The sequence below is a fragment of the Rhinoderma darwinii genome, chromosome 12, assembly GCF_050947455.1.
Source record: "Rhinoderma darwinii isolate aRhiDar2 chromosome 12, aRhiDar2.hap1, whole genome shotgun sequence".
Lineage (NCBI taxonomy): Eukaryota > Metazoa > Chordata > Amphibia > Anura > Rhinodermatidae > Rhinoderma > Rhinoderma darwinii.
Window position 1 is genome coordinate 64,523,220 of NC_134698.1, and position 21,483 is coordinate 64,544,702.

Genomic DNA, 21,483 nt, shown 5'->3' on the forward strand with positions numbered 1-21,483 from the left:
GGTATTGCCATTTTAGACACATATGAGATATCCACGGGAGGTGCCATAAAGGACTGATAGATGCGGGTCTCCCCTCCGGGGTCCACACCTATCTCCCGGGAATTACGAATTTGGAGAAGTTCGCTGTAATTTTCCTGTTTTCGGCACTTCTATGGATGTGAATTGGAGTTACAGAAAAGGCGTAGCACAGCAAGCTTGGTTGTTTTTCTGTAATTCCCTTACACCTCTCCCTGGATGATCTGGGGATCCCCTGTTTCGGAGTTAGGTGTAGGTCACGGAGTTGGTACCTGCATCTGTCAGTCATTTATAGCATATCCCGTGGATTTGTCATATATGTCTAAAATCGGAAAACCCCCTTAATGTGGCTGCATCAGGCTCCGAGGCATCAGGCACAGTTCAGTGGAGGATCTTCAGTTTGGAATATAGGTGTGGGTCCCAGATGTGGGACCTGCACTTATTTCTGGCATATCCTGTGGCTATGCCATAAATGTTTGAGATGGCAATACCTCTTTAAGGAAAAGTAGGGCACCATTTAATAGGTGACATGACAGATCTGCTTTTAGGAATCGCTGTGCATGCTGCATTTATGTAAAAGGATGGGATTCGGTAAAATGTATACACTGCTCAAAAAACACTCCAATCACACATCGGATCTTGGTGAACGACAGATTCAAGGTGAACATTTTTACTGATATAAATTGTGTAATTGATTTGAGAACAAAATGATTCAAAATCACCCTGAAAACTAAAGTAAAAAATTTAAATCACAGTCTAATCCAATTTGCATGAATTTCATTAAGGCAACTCATACCGTGACTAGTAGTATGTTTGGTCCCCACATGCTTCTTATTAGACGTGCTGGATCAGGGCATCAGTGATCTCCTGGACAGTCTGTGGTGCTACTTGGTGGCATCGGATGCACTGATTCATAATGTCCAAGAGGTTCTTAATTAGTTTCAGGTCTGGGGAACTTGAGGGCTAGTCAATAGCATCAATGCCTTCCTCATCCATGAACTGCCTACACACTCGGGCCACATGAGGCTGGGTATTGTCCTGCACCAGGAGGAACCGAAGGCCCACTGCACCAGCGTAAGGCCTGACGATGGAGGTTTGTGCGACCTCTAAAGGATATGCCTTTCCAGACCATCACTGACCCACCGCCAAACTGGTCATTCAGGATGATGTTGCAGGCAGAAATAATGTTCACTACAGTTTCACGTCTCATGTGCTTCGTGTGAACCTGTTCTCATCTGTGTAGAGAACGGGGCGCCAATGGCAGACCGGACAATTATGGTGTTCTTTGGCGAATGCCAAACGAGCTGCACGGTACTGGGCTGTGAGCACGGGTCTCACTACAGGAGGTCCGGCCCCCATACCACCCTCATGGAGTCTTGGTCAGAAACCTGCACACCAGTAGCCCGCTGGAGGTAATTTTGTAGGGCTCCGGCAATGATCCGCCTTGTACAAAGGAGCAGATACTGGTCCTGCTCATGGGTTGATGCCCTTCTACGTCCCTCTCCAGCTTTCCTCATGTAACGGCCTGTGTCCTGGCATCTGCTCCATGCTCTTGTCGCTGTACTGGAAGACTAAGCAAACCTTGCAATGGCACTATTGCTTTGCCATCCTGGAGGAGCTGGACTACCTGAACGGGCTGCCGGCACCGCCTCATGCTACCTGAGTGACAAGGACACTAGCAAAATGCAATACTAAAGAGTCCGTCAAGAAGGATAAGGAGAGAGGACTTGTTTGTGGCCTCCACCTGCAAAACCATTCCCTTTTTGGTGGTTGTCTTGCTGATGCCTCTCCATTGCATCGGTTGTCACTTTCATTTGCACCAAAGCAGGTGAAATTGATTCACAATCGCTTATGTTTCCAAGCTTGACAGACTGACGTCCCTGATGTTTGTTTGAGTTCGGGTTATACTATGAAGCTTAAGGCTGGGTTCCCACAGTGCAGATTTGCAGCAGATTTTGCCTGTATTTTGTAACTTAGAACTGGATACAGGAGAGCCGACCTATAATGCCTTTCTTTATATATTTCTTTTGTTTAGGTTCCGTTCCTGGTTTTGGCTTAAAAAACGCATGTAATATCTGCAGCAAATCTGTACTGTGTGAACCTATCCTAAGGCTTCTTTCACACTGCCGTTACTATCAATTTAGCGCTCCTCCGTCAGAGGAAGGGAGGATCGATACATTAAACGGAAAGCAACGTTTCCATTAGATTCACCAATGATTTCATTGAGAATTCTTTTCCGTTTTGTCTCAATGATAATTCTAATGGAACCGTTGCTTTTCGTTTAATGTATCGATCCTCCCCCTCTAACGGAAGAGAGGTAAATTTATAGTAATGGTAGTGTGAACTTAGCCTTAGTGTTCCCTTTTTATTTTTTTCAGCAGTGTACCTTCTGTGGATGATCAGTTTTATATTACTAAGTAAATACTGTGCATTCTATTCTGCAGCCCAATTTGTAATGATCACAATGTCACCTGCACATTTTACAGGGCTGAGCATATCCATGTTCCCTGTCATCTTCTCCCACCCTGTACTGTCATCTTTTATCTCTGTCCTGTCCTGGTACTGATGTCTCCAATGCCTTTTATCTTGACACAACCACTCAGTGCTTTCCCAGAAGCAGATCTCTACGTCTGGGTCTCATGATCAGTGCTCCGCTGTCCTGGCACCCTCCTGCTAGTATCGTACGCTGGAATTACTCACACTTAAACCTAGTCTCCAGTCGCTTCCCTACGGTCTCCTCTTTTCCTTAATCACTGTGCTGGGAGGATGCAAGAAAATCTGCTGCATTGCCTTCTGAAATAACGGCAGTACTCACCCTGCCAGCAGCAGCAGCGGCACAACGTTGCCATGGGGGCAGGGCCAACAACCGTATAGGAAGCACCGGGGCTGTGTTCTGCGGCGCGTCTCAGGGAAATTCAAATGAACTATTCTTTACAGAAACAGATTCCCCCAAATGGTGAATTGATCAAATTTATTTGATCGCCCTGCCCTACACTTGTGTAGTAACAGGTTATTAATACGTGTATTTAATGGATATTTGGAGTCTCCATAAATGGTAAAAATCTATAAACCTATGTAAATTCCTTACTGTCTGAACACTGCACTATTTGCAAATTCACGGCACATCCGCCACATGTAAGAAAATGTTGTGTTCTCATGCTGCTGTATGGACTAATCTTATAGAGAACAGTGTCCCATTTGGTCTCCAGTGATTGCTGGTAATGCAGCGACTTCAGCTCATGAGCCCGCCTGTGACACGTCCATGCGTCAACTTTCATGTCACTTTGAGCAGAAAATGGCTGTAGAATGCTCGCAAATATAAACCATAAATTCTGTGGATCTGTTTTCTGTAAAGTCCCTTCTGAGCGCTAAAACTGCATCATGATGATTTATCTTGATGTAACGTGGATTGCTTTAACCGGTTAGTGACCACCCCACTAACGGGCTTTATTCTGATTCAGTAGCCTTTTTACGGCGCTGCATCAGAATAAATAAACCGAGCAGGGAGCCGTTTAACCTCCCTGCTCTCATCTACCAGAGGTAACTGAGGGCTGGGAGCATCCCTGCTGGAACGTATCGATCTCTCTTGTTTAACCCTTCAGATGCGGCGCTAAATAGCGAGCGCCGCATCCGAGTGGTTTTGGAAAGCGGGAGGGAGCTCCACCTCTCACCCCACTGGCACCCTGCGTGTGATCGCAGGGTGTCGGTGTCTTCTATCGCAGCCAGGGGGCCTAACAAAGGCCCCCAGGTCTGCCCAAGTTAATGCATGGCCTAGCAGATGCCTACACGGACCGGCAGTAATACACTGCAATACAGAAGTATTGCAGTGTATTATAATAGCCATCGGATGATTGCATAGTGAAGTCCCCTAGTAGGACTGGTTAAAAAAAAAAAAAAAAAAGTTTAATAAAGTTAATAAATAAAAAAGTGGAAAAAAATATTAAACCCACTTTTTCCCCCTTACAAAATACTTTTATAATTAAAAAAGCAAAAGTTACACATATTTGGTATCGCCACGTCCGTAACGACCCCAACTATAAAGTTATTACATTATTTAACCCACTCCGTGGACGCCGTAAAAAATAAAATAAAAAAATGTGATAAAATGTGATCAAAAAGTCGCATGTACCCCAAAATAGTACCAATAAAAACTACAAGTCGTCCCACAAAAAAAAAGCCCACATGCAGCTGCATCAGCGGAACAATAAAAAAGTTATGGCTCTTCAAATATGGAGACACAAAAACAAATAATTTATAAAAAAAAAAAGCGTTTTTACTGTGTAAAAGTAGTAAAACATACAAAATCAATATAAATTTTGGTATAGTTGCAATCGTAACAACCCGCTGAATAAAGTTACGGTTATTTATACCAAACGGTAAATTGGCGTAAATTTAGGACGCAAAAAAGTGCGGCAAAATTGCTGTTTTTTTTTTATTACCACCCCCCCCAAAGAAAGTTAATTAATACATTTTATATTTACCCCAAAATGGTGCTATTAAAAAAACAAGATCTTATGCAGCTATTTCGATGCAAAAATAAAAAAGTTATAGCTCTTGGAATGCGATGATGGAAAAACGTAAAAAATGGCTTTGGTCATTAAAGGGTAAATAACTAGTTTTAGAGTATAGTGCCACCTTGTGGTTTGGTTTCTAGGTGCAAATATATTCATTCTTCAACAGGAGTCCTAGGCCATGTATAGATGTGGTGTAATTGCTGTGGCAATAAATAGAGTAGGGGGCCTCTGCTTATTTGTAAAGGCTTTACAGAGCACTGCCTAAAAAAATTACCTAGTGGGTGCATCTGGTGCCCGCTAATTTAATTAAGGGCTTCTACTCGATGTTCTTCTTTAGTGATTGTCCCTGTAGAGGGACCACAGTAACGTTATAGATTAGGGCTTCCCAAAGTCTTTCATCCAGAGCCTCCACAAGGATGCCCCGAGCCTTACCAGCAACATGCAGGCCAGAAGAGGGACCGTGAAGTGCTGCCAGGGCAAACAATAGTGCCAGCATTATCAGACACATTTTCACCAGTGCCAACCACAGTCTCCCGTATCCGTCACGGTGTCCCCAGTCAGCCCAACACTTACCCTCTAGACGCTGGTGGTTATTTTGCATAAGAACAAAGTTCTCTTGTAGCTTAATGTTCCTGTGCCAATTGTGTCTTCCTCAGTGAAGCGATCTTTGATATATCACTTGCTGAGACCGAGCAGTTCTGTCCTGGAACAGTGGGACTGTTGTTCTTCATCACTGTCACTTGTGGGGCCCCCCTCACTTTGATAAGTACTGTTATAGACCGGGCATCAACAACCTAGTTAAAGGGTTATCCCCATCTTGGACATTTGTGGCATATCCATAGGATATGCCATAAATGTCCGATAAATGTTGGTCCCACCACTGGGACCCACACCTATGTCTAGAATGGGGCCACCTGACCCCCGTTCTACCTGCTGTCGCCGGGCTTCGGTCACTGTCTGACTAGGTGGCCCGGCTTTTCCGGAAACATTTGCTATGCTTTTTCCTGAACGTTCATAGTAGTGAATCAAAGTTACACCAGTCCCCTCATGAATATGATGGAGAAAACACGGGTTAGGAAATATATCTGTTCCTCCTTCTATATTTGTTGTTTTCTTCATGATACTAAAATGTTTTACTTCTCTTTTTTTTTTTTTTTATACAGCTATTCAGTTGCAAGAAAAGATCTTGAAGAGCTTGAAATAAATGCGCTGATATCATTGTGCCCATCTAAGCCAGGTAACTGAATCATTGTGCCCATCTAAGCCAGGTAACTGAATCATTGTGCCCATCTAAGCCAGGTAACTGAATCATTGTGCCCATCTAAGCCAGGTAACTGAATCATTGTGCCCATCTAAGCCAGGTAACTGAATCATTGTGCCCATCTAAGCCAGGTAACTGAATCATTGTGCCCATCTAAGCCAGGTAACTGAATCATTGTGCCCATCTAAGCCAGGTAACTGAATCATTGTGCCCATCTAAGCCAGGTAACTGAATCATTGTGCCCATCAAAGTTGTATGGATCAGATTATTTCTACATCCAGGGAAATTATATTTTTCTATTATTGCACGTTGAATTGACGAGGGTGAATATGAGCTGAGCAAAGACCATTTTCACTTCGAGTATTTTTAAGCTAGGGGTTATGAGTGCACAGTGGATTTATATTTTTATGCTTAATTTGAATCCGGTCATTTGTCCAGATTCCGATACCATGTTTTATTTCTAGTTCCCGTATTTGGGGAGTTTGGAGGACTAGCCGTCGGACGAACACTTGGCTATCTCGTGTAAGGCCACCTTAAGAACAGACCCTAGAAAATAGAGAAGACTAAAACTTCTCATAGTTAAATAGTAGTGCCCTCTTTCTATAATCCTGATTTGGACTTCAATTTCAGACTAAGTAAAAGCATATTTTTCTGAATCTAGGAGCCTAGGTGAGTCATGATATTTTAAGAGGACCGGCATTGTGTCCGTTGACACCACCAAAAGTTTCTGACAGATATTAGGCGACCACTGTAAATAATGAATAAGGAAAGAAAAATAGCGTAGGAAATGTCTGTTCAGCTCTGTTCACATCTGCAGTGAAGGGCTGTGTCACAGATTCCATCTGCATACATTGCTATTTCATAGTCAAAATGAGTGACGCCTTGTCACAAACCGCTGAACCCAATTGTAAGTCAGACGAATCCGGCACTGCATAGAGGCATCTGTTCTAAACGTAGGCCACGGCTCAGATTTGAACAGATCCTACCATTGCCGCCTTCTGTATTGAAAATCATTCCTTAAGACCAAGCCGCTCTCCCCCTTTCCAGGTGTAATGGATGCCACAACTTTTCTCCAGTCCCGGACAATCCCCTGTAGTTGGAAAATGGACATAAGTGATATTATGGAGTCTTCCAGCAGTGATGATGAAGAAGATGGGGATGCAGATGCTAGCGATGGCGAGCGGCACAAAGATGAAGATGATGAAGCCGAGGTGAGGGTTTTCTCGTTATCCAGATTCTATTCTACAGTAAGAGACATAAAGTAGCTGCTTAAATTAAGGTTCTTGTTTGCTGTAATATGGTTCCTCAAGGGGTTTTCCAAAGCGATTTAAAATTAACGGCCTATCCTTAGGATAGGTTATCAATATCTGATCGCTAGGGGTCTTGACTCTCAACTGGTGCGAGCGCTGCTTCCCCGTTATTCCTTTCACTGCTGCATATTGTACAATGCCGACACTTGTAGTGGCGATCCATTGTATTACAGCCCCCCCCCCCCCCCTTCAAGTGAATGGTGTTATCCAGAGAAATAAAATTGATGGCCAAGCCTCCGGATCGGCCATCAATATCTTCACTTGAATGGGAGAAAGCTGTAATACTGTGAACCGTTGCGGCAAGTGTGTGGGCGTTTGTACAGTATGGACCACTGAAAGGAATTGAAGGGGAAGCTTCGCTCATACGAGCAAACTGCTGACCGGCGGGGTGCCGAGAGTTGTACCCCTACCCATCGGATATTGATGGCCTATCCTGAAGGATAGCCCATGATTTTTATTTCTCTGGACAACCCCTCTAAATCTTTGCCAGATTGGATTTAAAATATTCTCTAGACATTTACAACTAGGGTTAAAACACTGTAAACGTCCATTACAAAAAAAAAAAAAATGGCATCAAAAAGTTATCTCCCCATTTGTTGTGCAGTTGAAGACAAGCTATTGTTCCCTGTTATCAGCCATTTCAGGCTAGGGAGAAGACTAGTGGTGTTCCATGAGATTACTGATCGTAATCGCAGATAAATCCCTGTCCCATGATCACTGCTTTATCTTGCATATCTCCACTTCTGGGAACCTGTAGTATGTTTACATACGTATTGGGGAATTATAGTAGCGGTGTCTTTTCTAAACTGCACTTACTGTATACAATTTTATTTCGTGTGATTCCAAATTAGCGCATATTCGGCAATTTATTTTAAATATAAAAGAAAGACATTGAAGCAAAATAGAAAAGAAATCTCCTTGTAAATATTTTGCAAAAAGACGGGGGGGGGGGGGGATATGTTCTCCATAAAGGCGTGATATGTAAAACTGTACAATAAAGCCACGTTCAGATTTCCAAAATCTGCTGTGAATCAAAACTGGATTTTGTGTTTTACATACAGATTTTGGTGTGGATTGTGATGCAGATTCACTGTGGATTTTACTCTATACATTGAACAGATGAAATGCGCAGTGAACATCTTGTTTTTCGGCAGCCTAATAAGCGTGCTGTGGATTTGAAAATCGTAGCTTGCTCACTTTTCTGTGCAAATTTTTTGCATTGCGTGCCAATGAAGTTTTAAAAACCCCATCCACATACTGTAAATTGCTGTGGATTTGAAGAGCGATATCTGCCACGTCTGAACGTAATCTAGTTACTCCCCAGTATGTTCGTACAGTATGATGATGGGTTTATTACTCTCCTTTCTTAAAAGCCACATTCCAATATTCAAAAAGCCCAAAACGTTGTCAATCTAAAACGAAAAAATGTCAGCTATACCGTCTTATGATTCCTGTCCTGGTCCCTTGCAACGGGGCGGCACTTTGGATTTGAAATGTAGAGTGGTGACGTCACTTGACTGTGGGTGCAATATACTGCACACGGTGGCTTTCTGCAATTTGGCTGCCGCAGTCCCCTCATGTGACATCACAGAACATAACCGGACATTGAGGTTTGCGGACATGCTTTATTCCTATGATATAATTGAAGATAAGCTGTCTGGTTATTTTGTATCGGGCGCTTGATCCCATAACCTTGTTTATTTTATGGGATTTGAGCATTTCTCATGAGGAGTAGTTCTGCTCACAGATACACATCCCCCAGGATATTTCACTATATTATGTCCTCCTCCTTCCATTGCTAATTGAAACGTTCACTAACTTATTGGTACAGTAAACACTATCATTTGTGCATTTCTATAGCAGTTATACAGTTTCTGTTGGTTCATTTTATCATATTGTGTTGAAACTGCATCTTGTTCATTTCTTCTGTTTAAAATATTTATTAGGTATTTCTTGAATTACTGGGTTCTAGAATTCTGTATTATGCTCATGGCGGAGCCCCATGCCTGTGCAATGGCGCACAACATGCCTAAGGTTTTGTATTCGAGTCACAGGCACTCTGTCTGCCCCAAAATGGTGCCTCCGCAGCGTATACAGCAATGTATTATGGAGGTATTCTCCCCTAGATGCAATGCTTGTAGAGGAGAATACATCATAAATACACCGTATTAAAATAACTGACCGGTAACGTAAATAACCTAGATTATCTCATTGCTATGGCACCTGACAAGGGGCAGGATATATTAGGCAACAAGTAAACGGTTCTTGAAGTTGATGTGTTGGAAGCAGGAAAAATGGACAAGTGTAAAGATCTGAGCATCTCCGAATCAGCAGGTCTTGTGGGGGGTTCATGGTATTCAGTGGTTAGGAACTACCAAAAGTGGTCCAAGAAAGGACAATCGGCGACAGGGTCATGCTCATTGATGAGTGAGGGGAGTGATGGCTAGCCCATTTAGTCCGATCTCACAGAGGAACTACTGTATAATAAATTGCTTAAAAGTTAATGGTGGCTATGATAGAAAGGTGCGTTGCATCTTTTGTGGCTGCGGTGCTGTGGCACCAGTCAAGAGGGCCCATGCTGACCCTTGTCCACCGCCGATAGCACCTACAATGGGCACGTGATCATGAGAACTGGACCATGTAGCAATGGAAGAAGCTGATTTGGTCTGATGAATAATGTTTTCTTTTACATTATGTGGACGGGTGTGTGTGCGTCGCTTATCTGAGGAAGAGCGTGCATCCCGGTGCCATAAGGGAAGAAGGCAACCCGGCGAAGGCTGTTTGATGCTCTGGGCAATGTTTTGCTGGGAATCCTTGGGTCCTGCCATTCAGGTGGATGTTACTTTGACACATACCACCTACCAAAACATTGTTGCAGACCAAGTACACCCCTTATGGTACCAGTATTCCCTAATGGCAGTGCCCTCTTTCACCAGGATAATGCGCCCTGCCACACTGCAAAAATTGTTCAGGAATGGTTGGAGGGACACGACAGAGTTCAGGGTGTTGACTTGGCCTCCAAATTCCCCAGATCTTAATCCTATCGAGCATCTGTGGGATGTGCTGGAAAAACAAGTCTGATACACGGAGACTCCACCTCACAACTTATAGGACTTAAAGAGGCTCTGTCACCAGATTTTGCAACCCCTATCTGCTATTGCAGCAGATCGGCGCTGCAATGTAGATTACAGTAATGTTTTTATTTTTAAAAAACGAGCATTTTTGGCCAAGTTATGACCATTTTCGTATTTATGCAAATGAGGCTTGCAAAAGTCCAACTGGGCGTGTATTATGTGCGTACATCGGGGTGTTTTTAATACTTTTACTAGCTGGGCGTTCTGATGAGAAGTATCATCCACTTCTCTTCAGAACGCCCAGCTTCTGGCAGTGCAGACACAGCGTGTTCTCAAGAGATCACGCTGTGATGTCACTCACAGGTCCTGCGTCGTGTCAGACGAGCGAGGACACATCGGCACCAGAGGCTACAGTTGATTCTGCAGCAGCATCAGCGTTTGCAGGTAAGTCGATGTAGCTACTTACCTGCAAACGCTGATGCTGCTGCAGAATCAACTGTAGCCTCTGGTGCCAATGTGTCCTCGCTCGTCTGACACGATGCAGGACCTGTGAGTGACGTCACAGCGTGATCTCTTGAGAACACGCTGTGTGTCTGCACTGCCAGAAGCTGGGCGTTCTGAAGAGAAGTGGATGATACTTCTATAAACAATGCCCAGCTAGTAAAAGTAGTAAACACGCCCAGATGTAACACATAATACACGCCCACTTGTACTTTTGCAAGCCTCATTTGCATAAATACGAAAATGGTCATAACTTGGCCAAAAATGCTCGTTTTTTAAAAATAAAAACGTTAATGTAATCTACATTGCAGCGCCGATCTGCTGCAATAGCAGATAGGGGTTGCAAAATCTGGTGACAGAGCCTCTTTAAAGGACCTGCTGCTAACGTCTTGGTGCCAGATACCACAGGATAGTTCAGAGATCTAGCCTGGATGTGTCCGCTGTTATGTCCGCTGTTTTGGAGGCATCAGGGGAAACCACACAATATTGGGCAGGTGGTTTTAATGTTAAGCTTGAACTGTGTATATGTATGCCACGACTCAGAGGTTGAATGGAAACCTTATATGCCTATTTACATGGGCTCTTAGGATGTTGTTTACGCTTGCCATATTGAACAATTTGGGATTTTATTGTCAAAACTGGTTGTGTTGTCCTTGTATTTCCCTCCCATTTCACCTAAAAATTAGAATAATGCAAATCAGATTTAAAGGGTTATTCCCATCTTAGACATTTATGGCATATCCACAGGATATTCCATAAATGTCTGATAGATGCGGGCGGATCCCACCTCTGGGACCCGCACCTATCTCCAGAATGTGGGTCCCCCCCAACCCAGTCTTACCACATCCAAGCTGAGAACGAATGGAGAGGTGGCCGGTTGTGGGATTACGGAAACAGCCAAGCTCGCTGTGCTATGCTGTTTCCGTAACTCCTTCAGAAGTGAATGGAAATGACAGAAACTGCAGTCGCCTTTACCGGGCGGGTCAGGGGGCACCCCCCCCCCCAGTACTGAAGATTTGATTCAAAATAAACAGTCTATTTGTATTATTAAACAACAACCAGGGAATGATTATTTGCATTGGGAATATAATGGCTCACGATCCCTCGGACTGCATTATACAAGGAGTTTCTCCTAGACGCTTGTGCAGGAGAGGAGAATCTCTGTCACTTTGCTGCCATACAACTTCAAATCATCAGATGTATGTGTGGTAGTAGTAATGGCGGAGGGGGTGTCTGTCACCCAGCACTCATGGCAAAACTGAAAATTCAGCTTGGTTATCTTGTAACATGTATACGTAATTCCAGCCGCAAGTCTGACCTATCCTTCATTGTATAGATGCAGTGGCCAATCCACTAGCTCCCCGGCTGCGTGCTGTGTACATCTTCACAGGGGCTTAAAGACCCTTTTTGTATTCAATATTGTTGAATACGAAAACCAAGGAGCAGGCGCTTTGTGAAGATGTATACCTGTAGAGCAGCACTGGTGTACAACTCCCAACAAATCCTCAGAGCCACAGGCTATTCAGCCATTCTCAGGACTTACACTGCTATGTACACCGCGTGCAACTAAGAGACCATGGTGATCGGCAGCTGGGCTAATGACGTATACGGCGGATTTACTGGCGTATTCTAAAATTTATATTAAACGGGAGGAACGATTTAATTCGCTATAATTCCTTATATATATACACAAGCTGAATATGACGGATTGTATAGATATGGTGTCTGGGAGGGACTTGAGGGGAGTCTGTAGTATTAGACCAGAAGGAATGGGCTCTATAGTGTTCAGACCCATTTGGTACTTCTCAGGGAGTTCTGTTACCGGCAATGTGACATAATATTCTAAGCAAAGATGTTGTTTAAATCAATCACCGCATACTTACAATGTTGTGTCAGAAATCTCTGAGCGATACCAAAGGGGTCTGAGGAAGAGAAATCAGTGGTGGTCACCCCCTTTAAGTTCATTGGAACTGAGAAGTCAAGCGTGCGAAAAGTTACATATGCCTTCCATTGAATGGAGTGCAACTTTATTCTGTGACAGAATTTTAATTGCACCAATGTTGCAGTCAGTTGTCGCAATCTCATTAAGTTGCGCCACACCATGCGTTCTTGTGTAGACAGACGTCTGCATGTAACCCGAACCTGAATGCCGTCTACGCTTCCGCAGTCCACACTTACCCAGCGGCGTATGACCAGGCCCATATAACCCCTTTGTGTCTGAATTTCTGCTCATAGCTATGACGGTGAGATCCCACAATAATGAAGGCACATGGTCTGGAAGTGAAGGATCGCTCTGTCTTGTCCTCGACTCCTGTGGCCCAAAATAACCTTCTTTCTAATTTAGTGGCTGCAATACAACCCACAGGACAAGGGCTGGAGGACTTTGTAACTCACGTTGTATCATATTCCCTTTTATTTTTCCTTCGGATCTTTGCTATGGGTTGGATTTCATATAAAGACGAGATCCTTGTTGTTTCTGCAGCCAGGAGGGAAGCGCTCTGCACCGTTATTGTGTCTAGTTGTTCAGAAACATTTCATTCTTTTTTTTTTTCTTTCCTCCCTCCCTCCATGCCTGCTGATGGTATTTTTTTTGTCTATCTGAAAACACAACGCTTTCTCCCCCTACTCGGGGGCTGCCTAGAGTGTTACCATGGAAACCTGGTGCTGGGCATAAAGCACGCATGCTCTACGGAGACAGGAAGGTTGAGCAGAGGCTTGGCAAGCTGCCAGGGGAGGTTCGCCAGATGCTTTGAAATGGGGCTGTCTTTTTCTTCATGTAATGTCTGATTATTTTTTTGGGTGCTTTTTTTTTTTTTTTTTTTCTTTTTTCTTTTCCCCATTCGGGAGAGAATAATGCAGGCAAAGCAGCGAGTGTGTAGCTACCCCGGGCAGGCAGGAGAGCTCTAATGCAGGCCTGTCTGAGAGCAGCATTGACACTCGCCTGCTAGCCAGGATATGCATGAACAATTCCCATTCTGAAAGGGGGAAAAGCTGCCGTTAGGTAAGCATTGTGTGATGTTATTTCTGCTGCACCGATCACATCCTGCGGGACCTCTCGCATTGTTGTATCAGCGGCTTCATAGACATCATTTTATCTGCTAGGCGATATGCCCTGCAAAGTGAGCTCCATGAGATGTTTTAGTGCTGGTCTCAAAAGGGAAGCAGCGTGTGCAGGGATCTAGCAGATCGGCATGTTCTGAGCGGAGCTGACATGAGGAGGCTGGGCCGGCTCGCAGACAATAAGTGGAATCTGTCACGCTGCTCATATCTTTTTATAAAGAGATCAAGAAGAACGATCTGCCCCCCTCTCGTCTTTGGGTGGGAGCTACTTTCAGCCTGCAAATCACTAAGTGGTTGGGTGGTTTGCATGTACGTTAAGTTTAAGGTGAAGTGTAGAGCGGGGGGAGGGGGGGGGACGAGAAGGCCGAGCTGAGATCCAGCCTCTTGATGTCTTCAGGAGTTCGCTGGCAGCAGAGCAGAATGAAGACGTGTTTTTTAAAAAAAAATGTAGTCCCGAGGGTCCATGGCCTTCCTGCGTGAGGTTTACATTAAGGGGTCTTAACGTGAGTATTTTTTTTATTTTGCGAGAACCTGAATGATGTTCATATTTTTTGCTTGTCCATGACAGGGCATCCAGAGATGATGATGATGATGGGGGGGGGGGGGGGGGGTGCATTGATTTATCGGCTGCTGCAATTAACCCTTGCAAATCTGCAGGGAAGTGTATTACAGGTCATGGCGTCTGCATGTTGGGGTCTTGTTTTCTGGAGTTGGCACTGTTCTGTTCGGGGGGTCTATAACCTGGCAGGGGTTGAGCTTCTCATATGGTGATTTGATAAGCAGGTGGGTGTGGAAGAGGAGCCCGGCTTCATTGTTTTCTGTCTTTTTTTTTTTTATTGATTCGCTCAGATTCTCTATATAAGGTTTCGGTTTGTATACGCTCCAGGAGAACTTGTTTGTTGGGATGGGATGTATTCAGCCATTTTTCCCCTGCATGCTGTACTTGTGTGTGCCATTTGCAGTTCCTGTCCTTTTCGGAGTAGCCTGCCTGTCCCTGTCTCTCCCTGCTTATACAGCACAATGAAGGAAGCCTACACCCGTGGGCAGAGCACATCCAGCCATACGCTTTCTATTGGTTTGTTGCTATAATCAATTTTTCTTCTTCTTTCACGTTTGACGATGGAAAATTGAATGCACAATACGAGTGTATACACAAAGGAGCTGTCAAGCACATGTGTAAAATGTCCTGCGTTCACGTTTAAAGCACAAGCTTTGTTTGCAATAGAAATGACAAATGGTCATGTTTAATTAAGGCAATATATGTTGTAAAAACACAAGTGTATAAGGTATATCACCTACATCAAACAGCGGTATATATCTGTGGTTGTGGCAAGAGACTTAATTGTAAGCTCTGTTGGGGCAGGGACAGGTGAGCAGGTATATTGCCCTGTGGTTCATGTAAGCACTTTACAAGGCATAATATGGACTGGTGCATACTAAAAAAAAAATAAAGGTGAAAGGGGAACAATGTTTTTTTTTTTGTATTATACCCTATGATCTATTTCCAATAATTTAAGAACATTTCACTAGTAAATCTAGGATCCTGAGCTGTTACTGCTCTCACAAGGGTTGTAAACCCAGCTTTTCCAAACTCCTGAAGGGCATCTCCATCTCATTATACAGCCATTTGTCTTCCTGTCTGTATCCCTGTATACCATGGTCTTTACCGTTCAGGGCTCTGAGGAAGCTCGGTTCAAACTGCTGCAATGTGGGAGTTTATAGTTGTCACCCACCTTTCTTGAAATACAATTCCTTTTATAATGGCCGCTTTCCTGTGTTTCTGAGAAAGCCACTGATGGATCGTGAAGATTTGTGTATTAAAATCAAACTTTATTAGGTTCATGAATGGCAACTCTTACAAACTGTGTTTACTTCTTTAAAGGGTAACTAAACGTTCAACTAACTTCTAACCTGTCATAGAAACGTGTCAGAAGTTTTGATTGGGGGGGGGGTCCGAGCACTGAGACCCCCACAAATAGTTAAAACGAATGCTCGTGTGAGCGTTCAGCCGCTTCGTTTCTGTTCGGCTTTTTCCGGAAAGCCGATGTATCGGCGTACGGGCTAATAGACTGACTTTTGAGCCCGTAGGCCGATACATTGATTTCCGGAAAAAGTCAAATAGAAACGAAGCGGCTGAGCGCTCACACGAGCATTCATTTTAACAATTGGGGGTTTCAGTCCTCGGGCGACCACCAATCAAAACTTCTGACGTGTCACAATGACGAGTCGGAAGTTTGAACGTTTAGTTACCCTTTAAACATTAAAATGGGAATAATGCTGTACCCATGCAGACTTGCAATCTAGAAGTCTGGTAAAGCTGTGTCACATCCTCTATGGAATCTGCAATGTCACCCAGCTTTCCCAAAACACAGAAGTAATAAGCAACTGAATAGAATTGTAATCCGCTTGACAGAAGAGGGCGTCCTAAGGAGGTATAATCACTGGGGATTTTATAAACTTACACTGGATAATACTCTTTAAAGGAACGCTACTGGCAAAGAAAATTCACAGTTTTGTGCCTATTGCAGGGCCTGAGGGTTCTTTCAAATACCTGCCCAATCAGGCCCTGCAGTGTATCTGTTCCTTTAAATCTCCAATGAATCTGGTCTTTCATTATTGGAAAATCATAACTTATATTCTCTTTACCATTGTCTTCTCTTTCTGTTGTACAGCTACTAAGCAAGAATCGCAAAGGTTTATTAACTTTTATTTTTTTCTCCTTCCATGCAGCCGGAGGAAGAAGCAGACCCAGTTGAAAGAGACAACTTCCTGCAGCAGCTTTACAAGTTTATGGAAGACAGAGGTAAGGTGCAGTCTAGCACGCTGGTCAGCCACCAATACAAATGTAACTACAAACACTGGAAATAATCTTTACCACTAGTCCCCTTACCCTTTGACAGGAGCACCACCAAATAAATCAAGACGAAATCAGAGTGACAAAGTTACTAGCAAGAGACAAGTTTTGTGCGTGACTTCTATTGAATTCGGGGTTGCAGCACAAAGAAAAATGGCTTGTAATAGCCCCGACTTGGCTGAAGCATAACTTTGTATTTCTCTTACATTTTATCTCCTACTATAGTATAAAAACCTCACAAAACAATATCTTGGGCTCTAGGAGATTAGGTTTCTTAAAGCAACAGATGCATGTCCCTGCTAATTATCTAGGTGTGGCAGTAGTTCGGCTTGGCAGCTATTACCTGTTGCAACACAGGCTTTTTTCACTTCACTTTTTATCCTGTACAATCCAGGTAACCTTAGTATGGTATTTTATATTGAACATAAACAGTAATTCTTGCTTGTTGTTTGGAGATCCGAAGAATAGCCATGCAGTTTCTCCAGCAAAACAGTGACAACCATCACTTGTAGGTGTTACAAGTATTATGGGAACTAGTAATTAACTCCTTCATGACTGCCATACGTTTATATACGTACCAACTGCCGATGCCCAGTGCAGTTGTCACGTATATAAACGTTGGCAGCGTGCATCAGGGTTTAATGAGTGCAGAGCTCCTTCTGTGAGATTAGTGCTCAATGTGCCGCCTCTCTCTACAAGTGCTGACACCTCTTCCACAACCACGTCTTTTTTGTTTGTTTTTTAATGAAACTAAGCTTAGAAGTACAGCGCTGCTCACACTGAAGCAGTGCTGCGCTTTTCTATCTCTCCCTGCACTCACTCCGTGTGCCGGCACCACCTCCTTCGTCCACGGCTTCTGCCCAGAGATAACGGAGCCAGTGTGCTCGATACCTTGGCAGATAAGGAGCTGATGATCACCAAGACTGTCTAATCATGGTGATCAAATCAGTGAGCGCCGATCGACGAGACATCGTTAATCGGCGCTCGTTGGCTCCTGTCACACGGAGCTATGGATGGGGACGAGCGGTCGTTACTCCGATCGCTTGTCCCCGTACATTATTATCATGTGGGCAGCACGTCTCCCTGTTTACACAGGGACATGTGCTGCCGACAACGATAATATTGAACTTTTTTAAAACTATACGATCCTCAGATGATTGAGTGTTTGCTCGTTCATCTGCTGATCGCTGCCCTGTTTACACAGGGAAATTATCGGCAACGAGTGTTCTACGAACATTTGTCTGCCCGATAATTGCCCAGTGTAAAACCTCCTTTAGCCTTCCATACTCTTCCCTCACAGTGATCCAGGAGAGTGAAGACGACTAATTGTTACAAAGCTGCAACAGTGTGTGTATATATTAAAAACACGGAATTAATTAAACGAATCTAGAAAATGAAAGCCTCCTAAGTCTTGTAAAAATAGTTTCTGATATTCAAAGCGGTTGCAAAGATATGATCGTTTAAAGAAGTGCATATCAGAAATGGAAAATTTGACCTGGACACAGGGGTATCAATGACCCTTGGTCATGAAAGGGTTACCTAATAGTCATACATCATGTAAGGAAATTACAGGATACATACATACATACACAGATGTCTAGTAACATACTTTGCATGACAGAGAAATACCTTTTGGTGTTGGCTATCTCTAACAAGTATTTTACTCACTGAAAACACAATTACATTCTCCAATAGTCAATCATTACTTAAAGAGGCTCTGTCACCAGATTTTGCAACCCCTATCTGCTATTGCAGCAGATCGGCGCTGCAATGTAGATTACAGTAACGTTTTTATTTTTAAAAAACGAGCATTTTTGGCCAAGTTATGACCATTTTTGTATTTATGCAAATGAGGCTTGCAAAAGTACAACTGGGCGTGTTTACAGTAAAAGTCCAAGTGGGCGTGTATTATGTGCGTACATCGGGGCGTTTTTACTACTTTTACTAGCTGGGCGTTCTGACGAGAAGTATCATCCACTTCTCTTCAGAACGCCCAGCTTCTGGCAGATCACGCTGTGACGTCACTCACAGGTCCTGCATTGTGTCAGACGAGCGAGGACACATCGGCACCAGAGGCTACAGTTGATTCTGCAGCAGCATCAGCGTTTGCAGGTAAGTAGCTACATCGACTTACCTGCAAACGCTGATGCTGCTGCAGAATCAACTGTAGCCTCTGGTGCCGATTTGTCCTCGCTCGTCTGACACGATGCAGGACCTGGGGCAGGAAGTGAATGACGACACAGCGTGATCTCTCGAGAACACGGCTGTGTCTGCACTGCCAGAAGCTGGGCGTTCTGAAGAGACGTGGATGATACTTCTCATCAGAACGCCCAGCTAGTAAAAGTAGTAAAAACGCCCCGATGTACGCACATAATACACGCCCAGTTGTACTTTTACTTTTCAACACGCCCAGTTGTACTTTTGCAAGCCTCATTTGCATAAATACAAAAATGGTCATAACTTGGCCAAAAATGCTCGTTTTTTAAAAATAAAAAAGTTACTGTAATCTACATTGCAGCGCCTATCTGCTGCAATAACAGATAGGGGTTGCAAAATCTGGTGACAGAGCCTCTTTAAGGCTTGTCTGGTCCCTATTAGAGAATTTTCAGGTGATCGGGGAATTCCATCATTCTGGACCTTTTTCAATTTGAAAGAACAGGGAGCGGCTACCAAGAGCATCTCTTTCTCTTTCTCGGACCCAACATGGACACGCAGTATACAAAGACAGCCCATTCATTTTAATGGACACCATGTAATGCCTAAAGGTGTTTTCCCATGAATGACATATCCACAGGATGTCATAAATATCAGATAGATGCGGTTCCCACCTCTCGGACCCGCACCAGTCTCTAGAACGGGGCCCCCTAAACCCCAGTTCTAGCTTTTTGTGCTCACGCTGCCTTCCCGGCCACATCCTAATTACATGGTCGGGTGTCATGGAAACAGCGTAACTCACTGAGCTGCGCTGTTTCCGTAACTCCCATAGTAGTGAATTCCAGTTACGGAAGCAGCTACGCTGTTTATCCTATGGATATGTCTCTGATGGGAAAATCCCTTTTAATTTCCCCTGGGGTGGCACTGCACAGAAATTGAACACTTGTTGCCAGGTTACAGCTGATTTCTGGGGGTCTGTGTGATCAAGTTCATTTTGGCGGAAACGTATAACAAGAACGAATTGCCAAAAGCGGACAACCATTTTAAGGCAACATGTAAAGTTAAGGGTTGCTTTTGTTACAGTTCCATTGACTTTAGTGGGATAACCACAAAACAAGCAAGGCAAAAATACTAGCGCTCAGTGGGGTCCCAGTGCACAGAACACCACCAATTACAGGGGAAACTGAGGGATACATTTTCTAGCAGTGTGACCAATATGCATTTAAAAATGTCAGCAGCAAGATAGTAAAACCTTCATTTTATATATAGGCACTATCACAGTGTTGCACATTTTATATGCAAAAGACCTTGCAGCTCTTAACAGTTGTCTCAACTGGATAACCCCTTTCCATATTTTCTATTTGGGCACATGGAAGGCATAAAGAGGGTACACCGATCCAGAGCAGAAAGCCACTAGTAAGTGAGTGGCTTTTGCTGTGGCAGACCTGTTTGTTTTCGAATGACTGCATGTAAAACTAAATTTCCCCTGTAGTGGCCACTGCAGGGAATTTGAGCAGCCTACAGAAACTGCTTCTTTTTCTAAGGGTCTCGGGAGCCGGAACGCAGCAATCAGCTGATCGCCGCTGCTGTGGGTCTCCTATATTATAGAGGTTGTCTCCTTAGGAAGCTGTAGATGTGGAGCATCCAGAAATTGTGTCTCTAACTGCAGCTTTTAGATCTTTTCAGGTTTTTTTTTCCATTTTGAGAATGGATATTCTTACGCTTCCTGGTGTGATGCTAGTGCTATACCCAGCACACTGAGCCGATGAGATGTCTGTTCCCTGCTGCCTCTTGCAGCATGTTATGACACGCAGAAGTTAAAAAAAACAAAAAAAGTGCAGCTGCATCTCCCTCCTCCCTTCTTAATATTTGCTTCAGTACTCCATTTTTATTTTTTAGGACTGAGCTTACAGAGCTTTCAGGTAGGGAAAGGGAAACTAGAGACTACTGAAGGAAGCTGACTCTTACCTCTAATCAGATGTGTTACAAAGCTCCATGTATTTACATGTGCATAGTGACAAAAAATAAATGATGACTATTGATAGGCTTTAAAAGGTATTTCAACCCATAAATTCAGATGTGATTGTAATCAATCCTAATATATCACATAAATATCTTGAATATCACAATGTAAGGCCAGGGCTACACCTAGACTTCTTGTAGCACTACTGATTGATTATTAACTCTTGAGCTCACTCAGCTGTCACTCAAGAGTTAAAATCAATCAGTCTATATTCTAAAAACAACCCATGAGCCCAGAAACGTGATCCCTCATGTAGATGTAATGGTCAGTCTCTGCTAACAGCAGTAGAATTAATATACTGTCTATACTAGAGGGATGTGGCTGCAGACCGCTGTCCCAGAATGGATTCTGAGCTGATGGTATGTTAAAAACATTCAACAAACCCCCCCCCCCCCCCCACCCACGACATGTTTCACCGAGATATCGTCCTCAGGGGTACAATAGGGCAATGGCGACAGAATAGCAAGTCTGGCTTATAAAACCTTGTAGAACGTCACTAGAGGAGCACAGGAGCCAATCAGGTGGCTTGGTGTATCGTTGGTCATTCAGACACATTTGCTAGACACTTTTGTGAGTGGGACAATGGGATGGGGAAAGTGGGGTATTGCATATTCAGGTTTTTGGGTTTATTTTCCTTTTTTATTTTTTTATTTTTTTTTATTTGCTTGAAGCAAAGTAAAACCACAAGATGCCCCCTAGGTTTTTCTTGCGGACTCA

The 21,483-nt window shown here is 43.7% G+C and overlaps 1 protein-coding gene and 1 long non-coding RNA gene across 4 annotated transcripts in view; one reads left to right on the top strand and one right to left on the bottom strand.

Moving 5' to 3' along the window:
* The window catches only part of ARID4A (AT-rich interaction domain 4A), a 66,998-nt gene that overhangs the window by 25,247 nt on the left and 20,268 nt on the right, over window positions 1-21,483 (top strand). For all 3 annotated transcript variants that reach the window (XM_075843426.1, XM_075843424.1, XM_075843423.1), the window contains exons 10-12: window positions 5,693-5,766; window positions 6,838-7,001; window positions 16,466-16,538. In XM_075843426.1, the coding sequence (XP_075699541.1) occupies window positions 5,693-5,766; window positions 6,838-7,001; window positions 16,466-16,538 (311 nt within the window). The remainder of the gene's footprint in view (window positions 1-5,692; window positions 5,767-6,837; window positions 7,002-16,465; window positions 16,539-21,483) is intronic.
* Window positions 6,220-8,620, bottom strand: LOC142664368 (uncharacterized). Its single transcript, XR_012851276.1, has 2 exons — window positions 8,539-8,620; window positions 6,220-7,032 (listed from the first exon to the last, which is right to left on the bottom strand). It is a non-coding gene; the product is annotated as an uncharacterized LOC142664368 (long non-coding RNA).